This window comes from Cetorhinus maximus, chromosome 19 (genome assembly GCF_964194155.1).
Source record: "Cetorhinus maximus chromosome 19, sCetMax3.hap1.1, whole genome shotgun sequence".
In the NCBI taxonomy this organism is placed as follows: Eukaryota; Metazoa; Chordata; class Chondrichthyes; order Lamniformes; family Cetorhinidae; genus Cetorhinus; species Cetorhinus maximus.
In genome coordinates, this window is record NC_135897.1 from 27,403,164 (window position 1) to 27,421,536 (window position 18,373).

The window sequence follows — 18,373 nt, forward strand, 5'->3', positions numbered from 1 at the left end:
ATTAAGAATGCAAATGGAGTGTTGCAAGGGGGACAGAGTGTTGAGGTAGAAAAGTTTTGCTGCAGATGTACAGGGCATTGGTGAGGCCACACCTAGAGTACGGTGTACAGTTTTGGTCTGCTTACTTAAGGAAGGATATCCTTGCTTTTGAAGCGGTCAGAAAAAGTTCACTAAGCTGATTGCTGGGATGCAGGATTTGAGTTATGAGGAAAGGTTGAGCAAGTTGGGCCTGTACTCATTGGAGTTTAGAAGAATAAGAGTTGATCTTATTGAAACATATAAGGTTCTGAGGGGACTTGACAGAGTAGATGCTGAGAGATTATTTCCCCTCGTGGGGGATTCTAGAACTAGGGGAAAGAGTTTCACAATAACAGGTCTCCCATTTAAGCATAAGATGTGGAGAATTTCCTCTCTCAAAGGGTCATTAGTCTTTGGAATTCTCTTCCACAGAGAGCAACGGAGGCTGAGTCATTGAATATATTCAAGGCTGAGTTAGACAAATTTTTGATTGACAAGTGAGTCAAGGGTAATGGGGAGCAGGCAGGAAAGCGGAGTTAAGGCTACAATCATATCAGCCATGATCTTATTGAATGGCAGAACAGGCTCATGGGGTTGAATGGCCTACTCTCGCTCCTGTCTCTTATGATCTTATGAATCAGAAAGAGGAATAGAGGGATTGAAAGAAAGATTGGATTAAGAGAAAACTAAAAGAAACAGAAAGGAAAAGTAAGAAAAAAATATAAAATCATATATTTTGACATTTTCAAAATCTCTAAAAATTCACAATCTGAAAGAATGAGACTTCATACTTTTAATTATTCATTCCATGAGCAAGAGGTTGATTGGCAGTTACCAACAATTATCATGTAGTGAAAAGGTAATAACACTGTTAATTACTAGACTTAGCATTTTTTATTCATTCATGGGATGTGGGCATCACTGGCTAGGCCTGCATTTATTTCCCATCCCTAATTGCCCTCAAGAAGGTGGTGGTGAGCTGTCTTCTTGAACTGCTGCAGTCCATGTGGCACAGGTACACCCACAGTGCTGTTAGCAGGGGGAGAGTTCCAGGATTTTGACACAGCGACAGTGACGGAACAATGATATAGTTTCAAGTCAGAATGGTGAGTGGCTTGGAGGGGAACTTCCATGTGGTGTTGTTCCCCTGTGTCTGCTGCCCTTGTCCTTCTAGATGGTAGCGGTCGTAGGTTTGGAAGGTGCTTGCTAAGGAGGCTTGGTCAGTTCCTGCAGTACATCTTGTAGATGGTACACACTGCTGCTACTGTGCGTAGGTGGTAGACATGAGTGAGTTTACATAAGAACGTCTAAAATAGGAATAGTAGACCATTCGGCCCCTCGAGCCTGCTCCGCCATTCAATAAGATCATGGCTGATCTTCTTGTGTTTCGATCTCCACAATACCAAATAACCCAATAACCTTTGATTCCCTTGCCTAACAAAAATCTATCCACCTCTGCCTTAAAAATATTTAATGACCTCACTTCCACCACCTTCTGAGGCAGAGAATTCCAAAGTTGCACAACCCTCTGAGAGAAAAAATCTCTCCTCATCTCTGTCCTAAAAGGGCAACCCCTAATTTAAAAACAGTGCCCCCTAGTTCTGAACTCGCCTAGAAGAGGAAACATCCTTTTGACGTCCATCTTGTCAAGGCACTTCAGGAGCTCATGTACTTCAATCAAATCACCCCTCACTCTTCTAAACTCCAGTGGAAATAAGCCCAGTCTATCCAACCTTTCCTCATAAGACAACCCACTCATTCCAGGTATCAGTCTAGTAAACCTCCTCTGAACCACCTCCAATGCATTTACATCTTCCTTAAATAAGGAGACCAAAACTGCACACAGTATTTAAGGTGCGGTTGCACCAATGCCCTGTATAACTGAAGCATAACATCCTTACTTTTATGTTCAATCCGTCTCATAATAAAGGATAGCATTCCGTTAGCCTTCTTAATTACTTGCTTTACCTGCATACTAACTTTTTGTGACTCGTACTAGAACACCTAGATCCCTCTGCACCTCAGAATTATGCAGCCATTCTCCATTTAAGTAATACTCTGCTTTTTTGTTCTTCCTACCAAAGTGAACAACTTCACATTTTCCCACATTAAACTCCATTTGCCAGATCTTTGCCCACTCACTCAACCTGTCTATATCCATGTGCAACCTCCTCATGTCCTCTTCACAACATACTTTCCTACGTATGAGAAATGAAAAACAACCAATCAGCAAAAGTTAGAGACCCAAAAATTACAACAGCAATAAGATTGTGAAATGGTTGTCCAGCAAAAGCAGACAGGTCTGTCTTGCCAGTTGTCATCAATTCCATTTTTTAATTGATGGAACTTAGTTTCCTAGCTATGCAGAATCTGATCCCAATGTAATAGTAAGAGAACAATCAGCTTGACACAACAGATGTTCCTGCTACTTTCTAACACTTGCCAATCATCACTCCTTGATTTCCTCAGACTCTTGTCCTCCTGGAGGAAGAGGACGATATAAACCAAATTACAGACTACTTCTCCTATGAGCATTTCTATGTTATTTACTGTAAGTTCTGGGAACTAGACACTGACCATGACCTCTTCATTGACCAGAAGGACTTGGCCAGACACAATGACCATGGTGAGTAACTCTGCAAATTATATATCAATGTGTCGCGAGTTTTGTACATTTTAATTTCCCTGTAATAATGTTGTATTTTCCTGTTGCTTCTAAATCTCACTGAGGAAGATTTTAACTGATTAATTTAATTGCTGCAGTCTCCATTTTATTTCTAATCATTTGACTCGCCTTTTCTCTGCTCCAAAGCTGGGGACAGTGAGTCGTGCTCAGCGTGTGGCTGCTCACACAAACACAGCCCAACAGAACCTCACCCGAGATCATTCTTTGTGTCTGAGGTCAGACTGTGGATGTCAGCTTGGCTTCACCCAGGAGCGATATCACAGCTGAGCTTGATCCTACCCCCCAACTAGCACTTTTTAGACAATAATTGGATTATCGGGTAACCTCCATCTTTAGATTATTACCTCAGGACTACTTGCGTGCCAAACAGCATAAGGAGCATGCGATAGACAGAGCCAAGTGATTCCACAACCTTCTGCTCAGATTTAAGTTCTGAAGCCCTGCCGCATCCAGTCGTGAATGATGATGGATAATTAAGCAAATCACTGGAGGAGGAGGCTCCATAAATATCCCCATCCTCAATGATGGGGAAGCCCAGCACATCAGTGCAAAAGATAAGACTCAAGCATTTGCAACAATCTTCAGCCAAAAGTGTCGAGTGGATTTTCCATCTCAGCCTCCTCTCGTGGTCCCCTGCATCACAGATGCCAGTCTTCAGCCAATTTGATTCACTCCATGTGATATCAAGAAGTGGCTGAAGGCACTGGTTACTATAAAGGCGTTGGGCCCCGACAACATTCTGGCAATAGTACTGAAGACTTGTGCTCATGAACTTGCTGTGCCCCTAGCCAAGCTGTTCCAGTACAGCTACAACACTGGCATCTACCCGGCTATGTGGAAAATTGCCCAGGTATGTCCTGTACACAAAAAGCAGTTCAAATCCAAACCGGCCAATTACCACCCCTTCAGCCTACTTTCAATCATCAGTGAAGTGATGGAAGGGGTCTTCAACAGTGCTATCAAGCGGCAATTGAACAAAGAACAAAGAAAAGTACAGCACAGGAACAGGCCCTTCGGCCCTCCAAGACTGCGCTGATCATATTGCCCGTCAACTAAAACATTTTGCACTTCCGGGGTCCGTATCCCTCTATTCCCATCCTATTCATGTATTTGTCAAGCTGCCTCCTAAACACCACTATCGTACCTGCTTCCACCACCTCCTCTGGCAGCGAATGCCAGACACTCCGCCGAGATGTGCCCCGCACATCTCCTCTATAGTTTTCTCCTCTCACCTTAAATCTATGTCCCCTAGTAATTGACTCTTCCACCCTGGGAAAAAGCTTCTGACTTAGCAATAACCTGCTCACTGACACACAATTTGGGGTCTGCCAGGTCCACTCAGTTCCTGATCTCATTACAACCTTGGTTCAAACATGGGCAAAGAGCTGACTCCAGAGTTGAGGTGAGAGTGACTGCACTTGACATCAAGGCAGCATTTGGCCAAGTGTGGCATCAAGGAGCCCTAGCAAAATTGGAGTCAATGGGAATCAGGGGGGAAACTGTCCGCTGGTTGGAGTCATACTTAGCACAAAGGAAGATGGTTGTAATTGTTGGAGGTCAGTCATCTCAGCTCCAGGACATCACTGCAGGAGTTCCTCAGGATAGTGTCCTCAGCCCAACCATCTTCAGCTGCTTCATCAATGACCTTCCTTCCATCATAAGGTCAAAAGTGGAGATGTTTTCTGGTGATTGCACAATGTTCAGCACCATTCGTGACTCCTCAGATACTGAAGCAGTCCATGTCCAAATGCAGCAAGACCTGGACAATATCCAGGCTTGGGCTGACAAGTGGCAAGTAACTTTCGCGCCACACAAGTATCAGGCAATGACCATCTTCAACAAGAGAGAATCCAACCATCGCCCCTTAATATTCAATGGCCCTACCATCACTGAATCCCCCACTATCAACATCCTGGGGGTTACCATTGACCAGAAACTGAACTGGACTAGCCATATAAATACTGTAACTAAAAGAGCAGGTCAGGGGCTAGGAATCCTGCAGCAAGTAACTCACCTCCTGGCTCCCCAAACCCTGACCACCATCTTACAAGGTACAAGTCAGGAGTATGATGGAATACTCCCTGCTTACCTGGATGAGTGAAGCTCCAACAACATTCAAGAAGCTTGACACCATCCAGGGCAAAGCAGCCTGCTTGATTGGCATCCCATCCACAAACATCCACTCCCTCCACTATTAACGCACAGTGGCACCTACAACATGCACTGCAAGAACTGACCAGGCCTCCTTAGACAGCATCTTCCAAACCCACGACCACTACCATCTAGAAAGACAAGAGCAGCAGACGTGGGAACACCACCACCCAGAAGTTCCCCTCCAAGCCACTCCCCGTCCTGACTTGGAAATATATCGCCGTTCCTTCAATGTCGCTGTGTCAGGGTCCTGGAACTTCCTCCCTAATAGCACAGTGGGTGTACCTGCACCACATGGACTGCAGCGGTTCAAGAAGGCAGCACACCACCACCTTCTCAAGGGCAATTAGGGATGGGCAATAAATGCTGGCTTCGCCAGTGATGCCCACATTCCATGAATGAATAAAAAAAACCTCTCTTATTGTTGTAATTCTTGGCTATGTCATGGGATTAGGTGCATCCCAGGCAGAACACGAGCTTATTACATGGTTAGAAGCCTAATTCATGTGTTACTCACCATGTGCCTAAATACATAAGATAGAAGAATCCATGGTACTAAGGTCAAGTTGCCCCTACCATCACTCTGAATCTTTAGTGCGTCCAAAAAAAAATTCTTCTTGGAGGACATTTGCGAAATAGAATACAAAGACAAATAATTTACAGCGTAATGATTGAGTCTAAAGTATCCAAGTAAAGGAAAAATTAAAATAGAACATCGACACATTAGTCTGTGTTTCTTTACATAAAGAAACATGATTTTTCTTTCCCAGTTTTATTGCATTTTAACTTCAACAAGTAGCAATTAATCAAGAAATCAGTAGTTACAGTTCTGACTAATTGATCTTGATTGCATAGGTTGTCTCACATAAATCCTCACATTTAATCTTAATGATACAGCATCAAGACTAACATTTTGGACTCAGTTTATTTTGGCTTTTAGCAGAGGTCTCCGTGAAACCTTTGCCCAAATATTGTGATCATTGACCTATATCTCTTGCCTTCTGTTCTTTCTTCTGTGTTATCAACCTGAAGAGACCAAACAGATCTTACAGTGGCTTTCTGTCAGTGTTCTCCATTTATCACATAGTCCCTGTTTAATCATTATGCTTCAAAGTTAGATGTGATGCAGTAAAGGGGGTAAAGAGTGTCTTACTGTAAAACAAAAACTTTGGCTTGAATTTTACCTTTGGTGGTTGTGCGCAATTGGCAGGCCCGGGAGTGGTCAGGAACAGGCCCCCGACCACAATCGGCCCCGGGCTGTGATTTCACGCTGGCTGGCCAATTAACGGCCACCCAACGTGAAACGTACACTGAAAAGCCAGCGCTGCCGGGGTGGGGGCGGGAACTAGGTGGGCGATGATGTTTCCACAGGTGCGGGCGAGCGCTGTGAGAAAGCTCCCTGAAGGCAGACAGCTGCCTCAGGGAGTTGCAGACCTGAAAAAGCTAAAATGAAGGTTTAAAAAGCTGCAAAAAAATGTCCGTGCATCACAATCAATCACCTGAAAATATAGCTGATAAAAAGTGCTGTCCACAGATATTTATTTTTATTTTATTTCATAATGGACGACGTTAATTGCCCTCTTAATTGTCGGCGGGTGCATTTCCGATTTTTGCACGCACCTGCCGAGTGAAATATTGCGCGAGTGCGCGATGGCGTCCGGTTGCTGGCCCGATCGGGCCGAGTGCGTGCTTGCCCCACAGGATGTAAAATTCAGCCCTTTGTTAATAATATTACCCCCATCGGGTCACATTATCAATACCATGGATGTGCTTACAACGCAAATGTGTGTAACATATGAGGCAATTTTAATCTTATTCCCCACCCCACCCCGCAGCAGAAACCGATGGGTGGACAGTTAAAATCACCACCAGGAATCATTTATTCCAATTTTAACCTGTTCTACTGAGTAGCCCCACATAAATTTTCTTACATCTGTTCAAGATTTATAATGCAGATGTGAATGTTCTGTAGCCTATCCCCTCCAACTTTCAACACCCAACTAACCACTGGGTAGCATACGTTGGCAGAAGCAGTTGTAATGTGATGTTTTTCAATCTCTCAGCCTGTGTGCACAGCCTCAGTATTTAATATCCATCCTCACTTGCAGAGTCATGTTTGGAATATGAGATGTTCCACTTTTACTTTATTTCTTTCTCCACAGCTATCTCGAATAGAATTATTGAAAGAATATTCTCTGGAGCAGTCACAAGGTACGTCAAAGATCTTAATTTTTATATAACTGAAAATGTTTTCCATAAAATTGATTTAGAAGTGGAAATGTTTCTGGGGTGAAGTGGTATTTTATATATGAGCAGACAGTTAGGATTAACACGCTGGTAGCAAACTCCTCTCTCTAATTGAAGGGAGGCATTAACTCTTTTATTTACCTAAGGAAGGATATACTAGTGTTGGAGGGAGTGCAACAAAGGTTCACTAGACTGATTCCTGGGATGAGGGTTTGTCCTATGAGGAGAGTTTGAGGTAGACTGGCACTATATTCCCTGGAATTTAGAAGAATGAGAGATAATCTCATTGAAGGATATGAAACTCGTAAAGGGCTTGATAGAGTAGATGCAGGGAGGAGGTTTCCCCTGGCTGGAGTGTCCAGAACTAGAGGGTCACAGGCTCAGAATAAGGGGTTGGTCATTTAGGACTGAGATGAGATGAGATTTCTTCACTCAAAGAGTTGTGAATCTCAACTCCAGAACGCTGTGCTGTCATTAAATATATTCAAGACAGAGACCGATACGTTTTTGGATACTAAGGAAATTACGGGACATGGGAATAATGGGGGAAGGTGGAATTGAGGTAGAAGATCAGCCATGATTGTATAGAATGGCATGACTAATGGGCTGAATGGCCTACTCATGCTCCTATTTCTCAAATGCTTATTTTAACAGAGGCGTTAACTTATTTAAAATAATGGACAAAGAGTTTCCACACAAATACATTTAGAATATATACACTTGCTTTACACAGTGCAGTTTCACCGATTTACATGAGAACTTTAAAAAGAGAGGCGGAGTTTTACAATATTGTGCTACCTGCCACCTTGACTTAAAAGTTATCACTGACAAAGGAAATCAAATCGTACCACTGCCTCCCAAGTAAAGTGATGGGCTTCGTCAGAATAGAAATGAGAAATTTTGGCAACACAGGGAAAGACGCCCAATTTGCCTGGCAGTCAGTATGTCCACACAAGGCAGTGATCTGGCTCTCCTTCCCCAACCACAATGTGGGCAGAGCATGCGGGTCTGCTGGCTAGTCATGAAACATGACCTTCAATTGGCTTTGCACGCATTGGAGAGTTTAGTATTTTTGTTAAACCCATTTGCCATTTGTCATTTGAAAAAGGATCTGGAAAGAATTTTCTGCTCTAATCTGGTCAATGCAACACCTCCATTTTCAGGGGTAACTGTGTACAGAAAGAAGGTCGGATGAGCTATGCTGATTTTGTCTGGTTTCTGCTTTCTGAAGAAGATAAGAAGAATCCCACCAGGTAATTTTTCTAATGAGATTGTGAACGGCAATTCCACCCCCTCTGTCACTTTATACATACAGCCCGTGAACCTTACCCCCTGTTCTGCAGCATAATCTGAATGCCCCTGTCAGCAGTGGACAGCTGCACTTCTGTAGAATCCACTCTTCCTTCTTCTAGACCTGCCTTCACCATTCACCAGGTGAGAGGGCAGGTAAGCTATATGAATCTGGATACTGTTGTAATGCCCCATTGCTTGGCTCTTTTGACAGTTTTCTCTCCCTTCTTCAGCATTTCCCCAATACTGTGCCAAAATCAGGTAACTGTGAAGAAAAGCTTGCATGCAAACCAGTGAGTCACCACCCTGTGTGAAATATGAATTAATTTGAAACCTAATGTCAGCAGAAAAATTGAAGACCACCACTCTCTCTTATTTTATTCATTCTCAGAATGTAGGCATTACTGGCAAGGCTTGAATTGCCCGTTCCTATTTCTCCGGTTTGAGGGGTCTGGGTGGTTTAGCAGATTTGTTCGTTAAGGTGTTAAATCACTGCAATGCAGCAGTAAATAAGGTGAACAGCATGCTATATTCTACTACTAGTTCAGTTGAGGATAAGCCCGAAGGTATCGCGCCAAATTGTACAGTGCCACGGTCAGAAAGCAGTTTGAGTACTGTCACCAACACAGAAGAGAAAATTCAATCCATGAAGGCAATGCAGAGAAGAGCCATTAGGGTTATAGCTGGTGGGGCCACGATTCTGGCCACCAGCAGCCCATGAAGTGCTGTCAGCTGCTCATTTAAATTTTTCAAGTTGAGTGGAGTGGGGGGGAACTGGGAGAGAGAGGGAGAACCAGGAGACGACAGAGAGGGGAAGGTTTAACAATAAGGAAAATGTGAAATGAAACATTTTCATTGAAGGCTCCCCTTTAGTGCCTGATTAGCGGCCCATGTGGGAGAAGATTTCATCTGTGTAGCAGGTATAGCAAACCTGTTCTTCATCAATAGAGTGAATGTTTCTACAATATCTACAATAACTACAATATCTGTTATAAGAGGTAAGAATCAGTGGCTGCAACAGGAACTTTTTTGGAGGAATTCAAAGTTCTTGTTCTGCAAGGACAAGCCATTTATGGTTCTGGATCTCATTTTGAAAGTTTTATACACAAGATTATATCAGGAGAAGTGCAGTGTTTTCTCTTAATAATTGATCTACCAGCGCTTTAACACATGTGATCTCCAGCTTTTTCAAAATAAGGCTCAGGTTGCTTTGCAAGATTCTATCAAGCAATAAATGAGGATTGCACTATAAGTGCCCTTTGTTAACCAGGAAATGACTTAGGGGTGATTTATAATATGTTATCCTCGGTCACCCAGGGGTCATGGGCATCTTAGCCTTACATCTAGTCATTCATTTTCTAAAAGACCACAGACATGTACAAAATAGACAAAGCACTTTCAGTAATTGTGTGAGGGGTGGCGACCTAAAAAATATTAAGATTTACTAAAGATTAAACCACCTTGAATTGCCAGCAATGCTATTCGTTGCTCAAAGTTTGAAGCTCAGGACAAGTATATGATTGTGATTCACAGCAGGACAAAGGTTATTTTTTGCTAATTGTCAGTAATTTGTCCTTTTTTATTATTTTTCATGGATAGTAATTGTAAAGTAATAAGCATTTGGTTCCCTTTTTTAGCATGGAGTACTGGTTTCGGGCCATGGACATTGATGGGGATGGAGTTCTCTCTATGTATGAGCTAGAGTACTTCTATGAAGAACAATGTGAACGCATGGAAGGAATGGGCATCGAGCCATTGCCATTCCATGACCTCCTCTGTCAGCTGTTGGATTTAGTGAAGCCAGAATGTGAAGGTAAATAAATGTAGTAACATATTACAAGAGTGATTCCCCAATCCAGTTCTTCCAGCAGGGAGCAAGAAAGCACATTTCAGAAAATTAATGGTCAAAAGCCATGAAATGTGCATATGCAATTTTCAAGATGTGCTCCCTATTGATGTCCATCTCCACTTGGGATGCTGGAAATCAGAATCAGCTCTTATGAGAACAGGCAACGACTAACCTGGAAATGGCAATGAACAATTAGCATCCTGCATCATACTCCTTGCTCTCTGCTATTTTAAAATTTGGCACCCTTGTATCACACACCTCTCTGCTATTTTAAAATATATCACCCTTGCATCACACTATGCTCTCTCTGCCTCTGCTATTTTAAAATAAACAGGTTACTGCCTCTGCTAAAATAGCAGAGATTGGAATTTGTTGAAAGTACATCAAGCACTTGAAGCTAACACCACTCACATTAATTTTTGAGTTCAATTTTTATTACTAAACAATCTAAATGTTAGTTCATTGGAGAAGAACTAAGAATATCCATGCCTTATAGCAGATAAATATTGTGCTGTTTTGCTTTGTATCTTTGAGAAGACTATATTGCCCTTTCAGGGAGTTTTCAAGAGCACTCAACATTTGGGATAGTAAGTCTGCTCTTAAACCAATGTTTTAACAACTGGTCATTGATAACCAGAAAGCTTATGCTGTGAAGATTCAATATCTCATTCAGGTGCAACCATTTGTCTTAGTTTCCCCCACCTCCCCCGTGGTTAGTACTTATTGTTTAGGCACCTGAGGAATGGCTGCTTTGATGAGGCAAATGAAGATGGCTAACACCTGTGGGAACAAATCTCATGAGTCAACACCTTAAAGAGAGAGATGGAGGAAACTCTTTCGAGTTATCAACAGTCACAGATTGCAACTCTTTCGAGTACAATCACAGTTCTTGGTTTCCGGGAGTGGGACATGAACCCACAACCCTCTGATTCAAAGGCGAAGGTGCTATGAACTGAGCCACAGCTGACACCTCCAGAAGACATTTCCAATTTCGTGTGTTTCCTCTTATAAAGGACAACGCCTACTCCCCGTCGGGGAATTGAACCCCGGTCTCCCGCGTGACAGGCAGGGATACTAACCACTATACTAACGAGGAACTGCTGAACTTTGGCACAAAAACCGACTCTGGTGGGACTCGAACCCACAACCTTTGAATCTCTTATATAGCAGCAGCAAGAAGTCCAACACGCTATCCGTTGCGCCACAGAGCCACACACATAGAGATGGAGGAGAGGTGAACAACTTTTTTTGTTTGTATTTGAGATGTGGGCGACACTGACACAGGCATCAACCACATGGTGTGGACTGGAGTCAGACTGGATCGCAATTTCCTTTCCCTCAAGGGTATTTGTGAATCAGTTGAAGTCTTACAATAATCCAACAATGGTCTTTTGATTAATATATTTATTCAATAAAATTTCACAAATTACCTTGGCGGGATCTGAACTTACGACCACTGGGTTTACTATTCCATTAACATAACCATTGTACTACCATACCAACAGATGGTATGAAAATAAGGAAGAACTTGTCTTCAGCACAGACTGCAGATGTAACATTGATCCCACTTTTTAGAACTCCATTTATAACAGAATCATCAGCAACAACTGCATCCAAAATTACGGCCAGAATCTTTGGCTCAGCTAGCGGGGGTGGGGCCCACTCGCCAACGCGCAAAATGACGTGCAGTGGTGTCAGGTGTGCGTCCCAACGTCACTGCATGTCATTCCAATCTTCAGTTTGGTGGGCGCGCACCGGAGACGGCTGCGCGCCTGCCGAATTGTCAAAGGCCTATTAAGGCCATTTAAGACCTAATTAAACCACTTAACATAGCTGCCTGTCCAACCTTAAGGTTGGCGGGCAGGCAAAGAGTCCAGGCGGCCTTCGCATTTTTCATGAAACCTCATCCACAAGCGGGATGAGGTTTCATGAATGATTTATAAGTGAAATAAAGACTTTCATTAAAAATCATAGACATGTCCCAGCTCATGTGACACTTTCACATGGAGGGGACATGTCCTACCTTTTTTTTTCTTTATGAAAATATTTGAAACTCAAACTAATCTCCCTGAGGCAGCTCTTTGCCTCAGGGAGATTTCTGTGCACTTTTGCGCACATGCGCAAAAGAGAGCAGGCCCTGACTCAGCCTACTCCCCTCGCCACCTGCTTCCGGGTGCATGTCACGCTGGGTGGGCCTTAATTGGCCCACCCACCTAAAATGGTGGCGTGCAGCCGATCGTGGCTGCTCCCGCCCAACTTCCCCGACCGGGAGAAAATTCTCCCCAGTTGGTCAGCGGTTATGGTCTGAAATTTTTGAACTGAATGTTGAGTCCAGAGGCTGTAAATTGAAACCTGAGGTGCTGTTCCTCAAGCTTATGTTGAGCTTCATTGGAACAGTGAAGAATCTGAGGGCAGAGAGATCAGAATAAGAGAGGGGCAGAGAATTAAAGTGGCAGGTGGCCAGAAGCTCAGGGTCATGCTTGCAGACTGAACAGAGATATTTCGCAAAGTGGTACCCAATTTGCACTTGTTCTCCCCGGTGTAGAGGAGACCACATTGTGAGCAGCGAATATAGTATGCTAAACTGAAAAAAACATGTAAATCGTCATTTCACTTGGAAGGAGTGTTTTGGGCCTCAGGGAGATAAGTTTTAAGTTTTAAAAGTTTTAATAAAGAAAAAAAAAATTTAAGACATGTCCCCTCATGTGACAGTGTCACATGAGCTGGGGCATGTCAATGAACTTCAACGAAAAAATGTATTTAATTTAATAAACCCTTTATGAAACCTCATCCTGCCCGTGGATGAGGTTCTATGAAAAATGCGAAAGCCGCCTGGGCTCTTCGCCTGCCCGCCAACCTTAAGGTTGGACGGGCAGCTTTCGCAATAGAATTAATTAATTAATTAATGGCCTTAACAGGCCGAACTGAAAATCTAAATGATTCACGGTGACGTCGGGACGCACGCCCGACGTCACCCCGCATCATCTTACGCCTCGGTGAGCAGGCCCCGTCCCTGCTCACCAAGCCGAAAATTCTACCCAATGAGTCAACCAAGGAAATCCTGTTTTTGGATCTTGTGGAGGAGGCATAAGCAGATTTTGTGGAGTTGTGGGCAATGATGTTGAAGGCTGTGGATGGAAAACTTCCAGAAGAGGCGAGGTCAGTGACAGTCTTGGAAACAATGACTTGATATTCACTGCTAGTGTCATGGTCCAGGGGAAGTAGGAAGTGCCAGAGAGCTGGCATTCAGCCTCCACTGTGTGGAGGTTGGGTCACCAAATGACATCAGCACCACCATTGTCAGCATGATTAATAGCAACATTAGGGTTTGACCTGAGAGAATTGAAATGCTCCAAGAAGGTAGCTTAGAGCCAGTGAGGGAAGCAGAGAAATTGAGATGGCTGATATCGCGCTTACCATGAAAAATCAACATGGTCCCTACTCCTGACCACCATCCAAAGATCAGCAATGTTGGAGATGCATATGTGGACAGTGGATGAGGCCAAGAATAGGCTCGGCTGTGATAGTTGCTTTAGTTCAACAGCCTTCTGACATTTTCTGTCAGAGTTTACACATGATAAAGGACATTCGCCTCCTAAATCCTCCCACTATTCCACCCAAATACACACAATGGCAAATCCATATTTTCAGCAACCTGGTTTGTTGGCAAATTTCTGAACAACAGGTTAAAATAGGCAAGACCAAGTTGGGACAGTGACAGCAAATAATTTGCCTATGAAATGACACTTGCAATTTTAGTTCTTGTCTTCATCATTTATTTTTATTCCTGTTCTTCATTCCAGGTAAAATAACCATGCGGGATCTAAAGCGATGCAGAATGGCTCATATTTTTTATGACACCTGCTTCAACTTGGAGAAGTACCTGGACCACGAGCAGAGGGATCCATTTGCTGTACAAAAGGTAATCAAAGATGGGGCAGACAAGTAGTGTCATTTAACAGCACAGGAGCTGAAACATTTACTTTCAGTTCAAGGCAGGGTTAATGGGTCTATGTGTCAGGGCTGCCTCTGACTTGAATGTGCCAATCTAACAGTGATGGGGTGTGTTAGTCTCAAAATAAACTGCAAAGTCAAATATCTTATAATATTAATATATCCATCGAGAAGAGGGTATGCACCCTTAGAACCACATATTAGAACCTGGAACAAGCTGGGAAATTGAAAGGGTAAAAATAGAGGATACAAGTGGAACATAAACCAACATTATACAGAACATCCTGCAATACACTCTGTTTTTACCATGGATTGATTTTGTTTGTCTAGAATTGGTCAGCATTTTGATTAACTATTTAATTCAACTGGATCAAATCCTTTTCTGCTGAGGAAGGTTTTTCGAATAGAGCCAATGGAGTTTTCAAATGCTTGTCAACAACAGAGAAAAGAAAGGACTGTAAATATCACACATTCAAAACTATGGCCAGAATTTTCTGTTCGGTGTGCGGGGGTGAGCCTCGTTCACCGATGCATAAAACGACACACAGTGACGTCGGGCATGCGTCCTGACGTCACCACACGTCATTCCAATCTTCAGTTCAGCGGGCGCACACCGGAGTCGGCTCGTGCCCGCCGAACTGTCAAAGGCCTGTTAAGGCTGTTAATAATCTAATTGAAGTAATTGTCAGGGCTGCCCATCCAACCTTAAGGTTGGCGGGCAGGTGAAGAGCCCAGGCGGCCTTCGCGTTTTTCATGGAACCTCATCCACGGGCGGGATGAGGTTTCATGAAGGGTTTATTAATTCGATAAAACGTTTCAAGAAAATTCATAAACATGTCCCAGCTCATGTGACAATGTCACATAAGAGAACATGTTTGAATAATTTTATTTATTGTTTTTTTCAAATTTTGATAATGAAATTAATCTCCCTGAGGCAGCTCTGTGTGCGCAGGCCCCGACTCTCCCTCCTCCCCAGCCCACACAGTAGCCCTGAGCTGGGTGGGCCTTAATTGCTGCCTTAAAATGGTGGCGCAGAACCGATCGTGGGTGGCGATCGGCTCTGCACCCGCTTCAGACCGGCCCGCCCGACACCGGCCCGCCCAACGGGGAGAAAATTCTCCTATATCTTTCACTCTAATGAGTATAAATTCAATGTGTGTGGCGGTGCAGACGGGCAATATCAGTGGTCGACCGTTAAACGCCATGTCCGATATTCAGACCCATTGACATTGCTCGAATTGAATATTGGGCAATATGACAAGTAACCAATACAATAGCACCCAGGTCAAATTTATACCCCTACGTATTTAATGATGTCTTATATCTTGCTGGTTAAAGCATACATGCTTTTTTCTAACTCAAAGATTCCAAGATATAGTTATCTGAAATTTCAAGTGGGATTAAAACTTCAGTAATTTAAGGGCTATTTGACTTGTGTGAATTTTTGGCCTTGTAGGTTTGGATAAGGAATCCATTTTAAATATATATTAAAAAATGAAGAATGAAGTCACCACATTCTTGCTGACCATTGTTTTTGGTGTCTTGTAGGATATTGACAGTGAAGGTCCAGAGCCTTCCGACTGGGACAAGTACGCAGCTGAAGAATATGAGATTTTGGTTGCTGAGGAATCAGCCAATGAGCAGTTACAGGAAGGGTAAGCAGCTGCAAAGTGACGTTAGACATTTATTTTTACCATGCAGCATAGTTAATAGTTCACCAGTGGCCTCAGTTCATTGTTTTTGGGTCTTGGATTGGACACATTTCCTGACTACAACAACAGGACCACGGTGGGATCAAACCCCCTTGGTTCTTCGCAAGGATTCTCAATTTTAAAAAACCGTACGAGGCCCCTGATGTCCTGCATGGATTTTGTTGGTCTCCTTCCATAACTCCAGTGGAAGAACAGTGGATACTGTTGGAAATGGTGCGGAGATAGCCGTTTACATAGTTTCCCCAGGAATGTTCTACCTAAATTACGACAGGAGAGGGGCAGAGTCTCTGAGAACCTTCAGGGCCCAGATTGTGTGTCCATTAAGCCAAAAATGTTATAATATCAAGGCATTTTTGTTCAAATGAGCACAGAAATTCTCGCATCTGATTTAGCATAACTATCAGTAAGACCTTGTACGATATCTGATAGTCAGAGGATTCATCACTTTGATCACGCAGTATATTACCTGAAGAAAAAATAATTTGTTTACTTCGATGCTATATATAAATAATTGTTTTTATTGGCCAGGAAATTAGTTCAAACAAGATTATCCAAAATAGAACAGATAATGTGACCTACATATTACTCAGTATCTGCAAAATCTATAGCACTATATCCGCTGCATAGTACTCGAACTAGTCTGTTAAAAATATGTATTTTTGGCACCTTGATGTCTCAGTGAACTGCCTCAGGTATAACTGAGATTGACAGGTCAAGAAAGTCTCAGGATTAATCCTTGGTTTGTGCATTAGGGTCACCGACTTGGCTTCAACGCCATTAGGTGAGGAAAGAGCAACAAGTATTAACATCCAGTGATTGTTGTGGAAAGACAGTTTGCATGGACCTTCTGTCAGAAGAGGATTAGCCATGATCAAATAGCCTGCCGGCACTTACTCTCAGGGACCAAACATAGAGCCTGGTCACTTGGACCAAATAGCGCAGTCTGGTTGTGCGCAGGACAGATGAGGAGAAAATTTGAAGGACAACAACTCCTTTGAAAACAATTGTGGTAAGAGCAAAGTGGAGGAATAATCACTAATGATTATTCAGTTTCTTCACATTTAGCCCAACCATGCTGTTGGACTGCAGCTACTGTAGTTTAGGTGGAATGCTGGGGAGGAATCACCAGAAATGGCCCCAAATGCTGTGGCAACGATCTCCTCAGTAAAAATTGAAGCTCAGCAGTTGTTTGGAACAACTCAGAACATGGGCTCAGGGGTTGTGAATTATTGTGTGCACAAGCAGATAAAACAGGCTGATAGCATAGTGTCACATTAAGCTTTTTCAAAATGGTGTTATCAGAACCAATCTCATGGCCTGTGCACTAATGGACCATTTGTAAACATGATGGTGCTTAAGTTAGCACTTTAATGGTGATTGACCTGCCCCTGCTTCTGCTCCTATATCCACTTCATAGTACTGTCAGGAGTGATTCAGAATTAAACTATAGGGCTTTTTTTTAACCAAAACTTAGCCCTATGTAGATTAGTGTTTTTAACTAAAAGTAGCGCCACCTAATGTTAATTAAGGTACTGTAGTCACTTGCAGAATTCATAATTGACAAATCTAGGGAAGCCAGTTTAAAGTATAAAAATTGAAATCACCATTCCAAAGATTGACTTTCAGTTTGCAGATGCGATGTAATAAAGAGATTAACATATTTCTGTGCTAAAATTACCATGTAATATAATAATAAGGATGTTGCAGAGGCAAGTTACTGCTGTGAATCGAAGTGTTAATGTCACAGAGTGCTGCCACCTGTTGTTGAAATAGAGACATTGCGAAAGCAGAATCCCTTCCTCAATAATGAGGGTTTTGTTACTCAATCAGCAAAAAACACATTGAATTCCTTTCATTAGTGGCCATTATGTTCTGCCCAGAGAATCTGCATCTTAGTGCAGATCTGTAGGTCTCCTATAATCAGCACTGTTTTTATCTCTGTAATTAGTCCTGTTTATAAACTCGAGTGTAATTTCATAAATTTCAACCAGATGAGAAAATGTGAAAAATTTGTAGAACTACCAGTGTGGAAACTATGGGTAGGATAGGAGAGGGGAGGGGAATGATAGGAGGAGGGGAGCGATATAGAGCATGGCACGGCTCATTGAGGAAAGCAAGATGATAGAATCATAGAATCTTATAGCAATAGAAAGACCATTCGTCCCATCAATGTTGCCTTCCTTCCTGGAGGGTAGAATGATAAGTATGTCTTACTGCAAAGCTGAATTTTGTTTGAGCTCACCAAGGTAAAGGACATTAGGACTAGGAAATGCAAAACCTTCCCATTTTGGACACCCAGTGTCAGCATCAAGCACTCCCAGGTCAGCAACAACTATCCATTACAGCCCAGCATACAGACAAATGGACAAGGGCTCTGCAGTTCAGATTCCCTGCAGGCCTATACAAAGATTTATATATGCCAGACTTGTGGATCAAAGGTGATTTAAGCAAATATGAATACGGTTT

General features: G+C 42.8%; 1 protein-coding gene and 2 non-coding genes across 5 annotated transcripts in view; 1 reads left to right on the forward strand and 2 right to left on the reverse strand.

Annotated features, from left to right (window-relative positions):
• The window catches only part of ppp2r3a (protein phosphatase 2, regulatory subunit B'', alpha), a 414,183-nt gene that overhangs the window by 385,359 nt on the left and 10,451 nt on the right, over positions 1–18,373 (forward strand). For all 3 annotated transcript variants that reach the window (XM_078563604.1, XM_078563605.1, XM_078563606.1), the window contains 6 exons: positions 2,488–2,644; positions 7,018–7,066; positions 8,266–8,355; positions 10,030–10,205; positions 14,045–14,163; positions 15,744–15,850. In XM_078563604.1, coding sequence (XP_078419730.1) covers positions 2,488–2,644; positions 7,018–7,066; positions 8,266–8,355; positions 10,030–10,205; positions 14,045–14,163; positions 15,744–15,850 — 698 coding nt within the window. The remainder of the gene's footprint in view (positions 1–2,487; positions 2,645–7,017; positions 7,067–8,265; positions 8,356–10,029; positions 10,206–14,044; positions 14,164–15,743; positions 15,851–18,373) is intronic.
• trnad-guc (transfer RNA aspartic acid (anticodon GUC)) lies at positions 11,266–11,337 on the reverse strand. Its single transcript has one exon. It is a non-coding gene; the product is annotated as a tRNA-Asp (tRNA).
• On the reverse strand, positions 11,362–11,452 carry trnar-ucu (transfer RNA arginine (anticodon UCU)). The gene is given in 2 exon segments: positions 11,362–11,397; positions 11,416–11,452. It is a non-coding gene; the product is annotated as a tRNA-Arg (tRNA).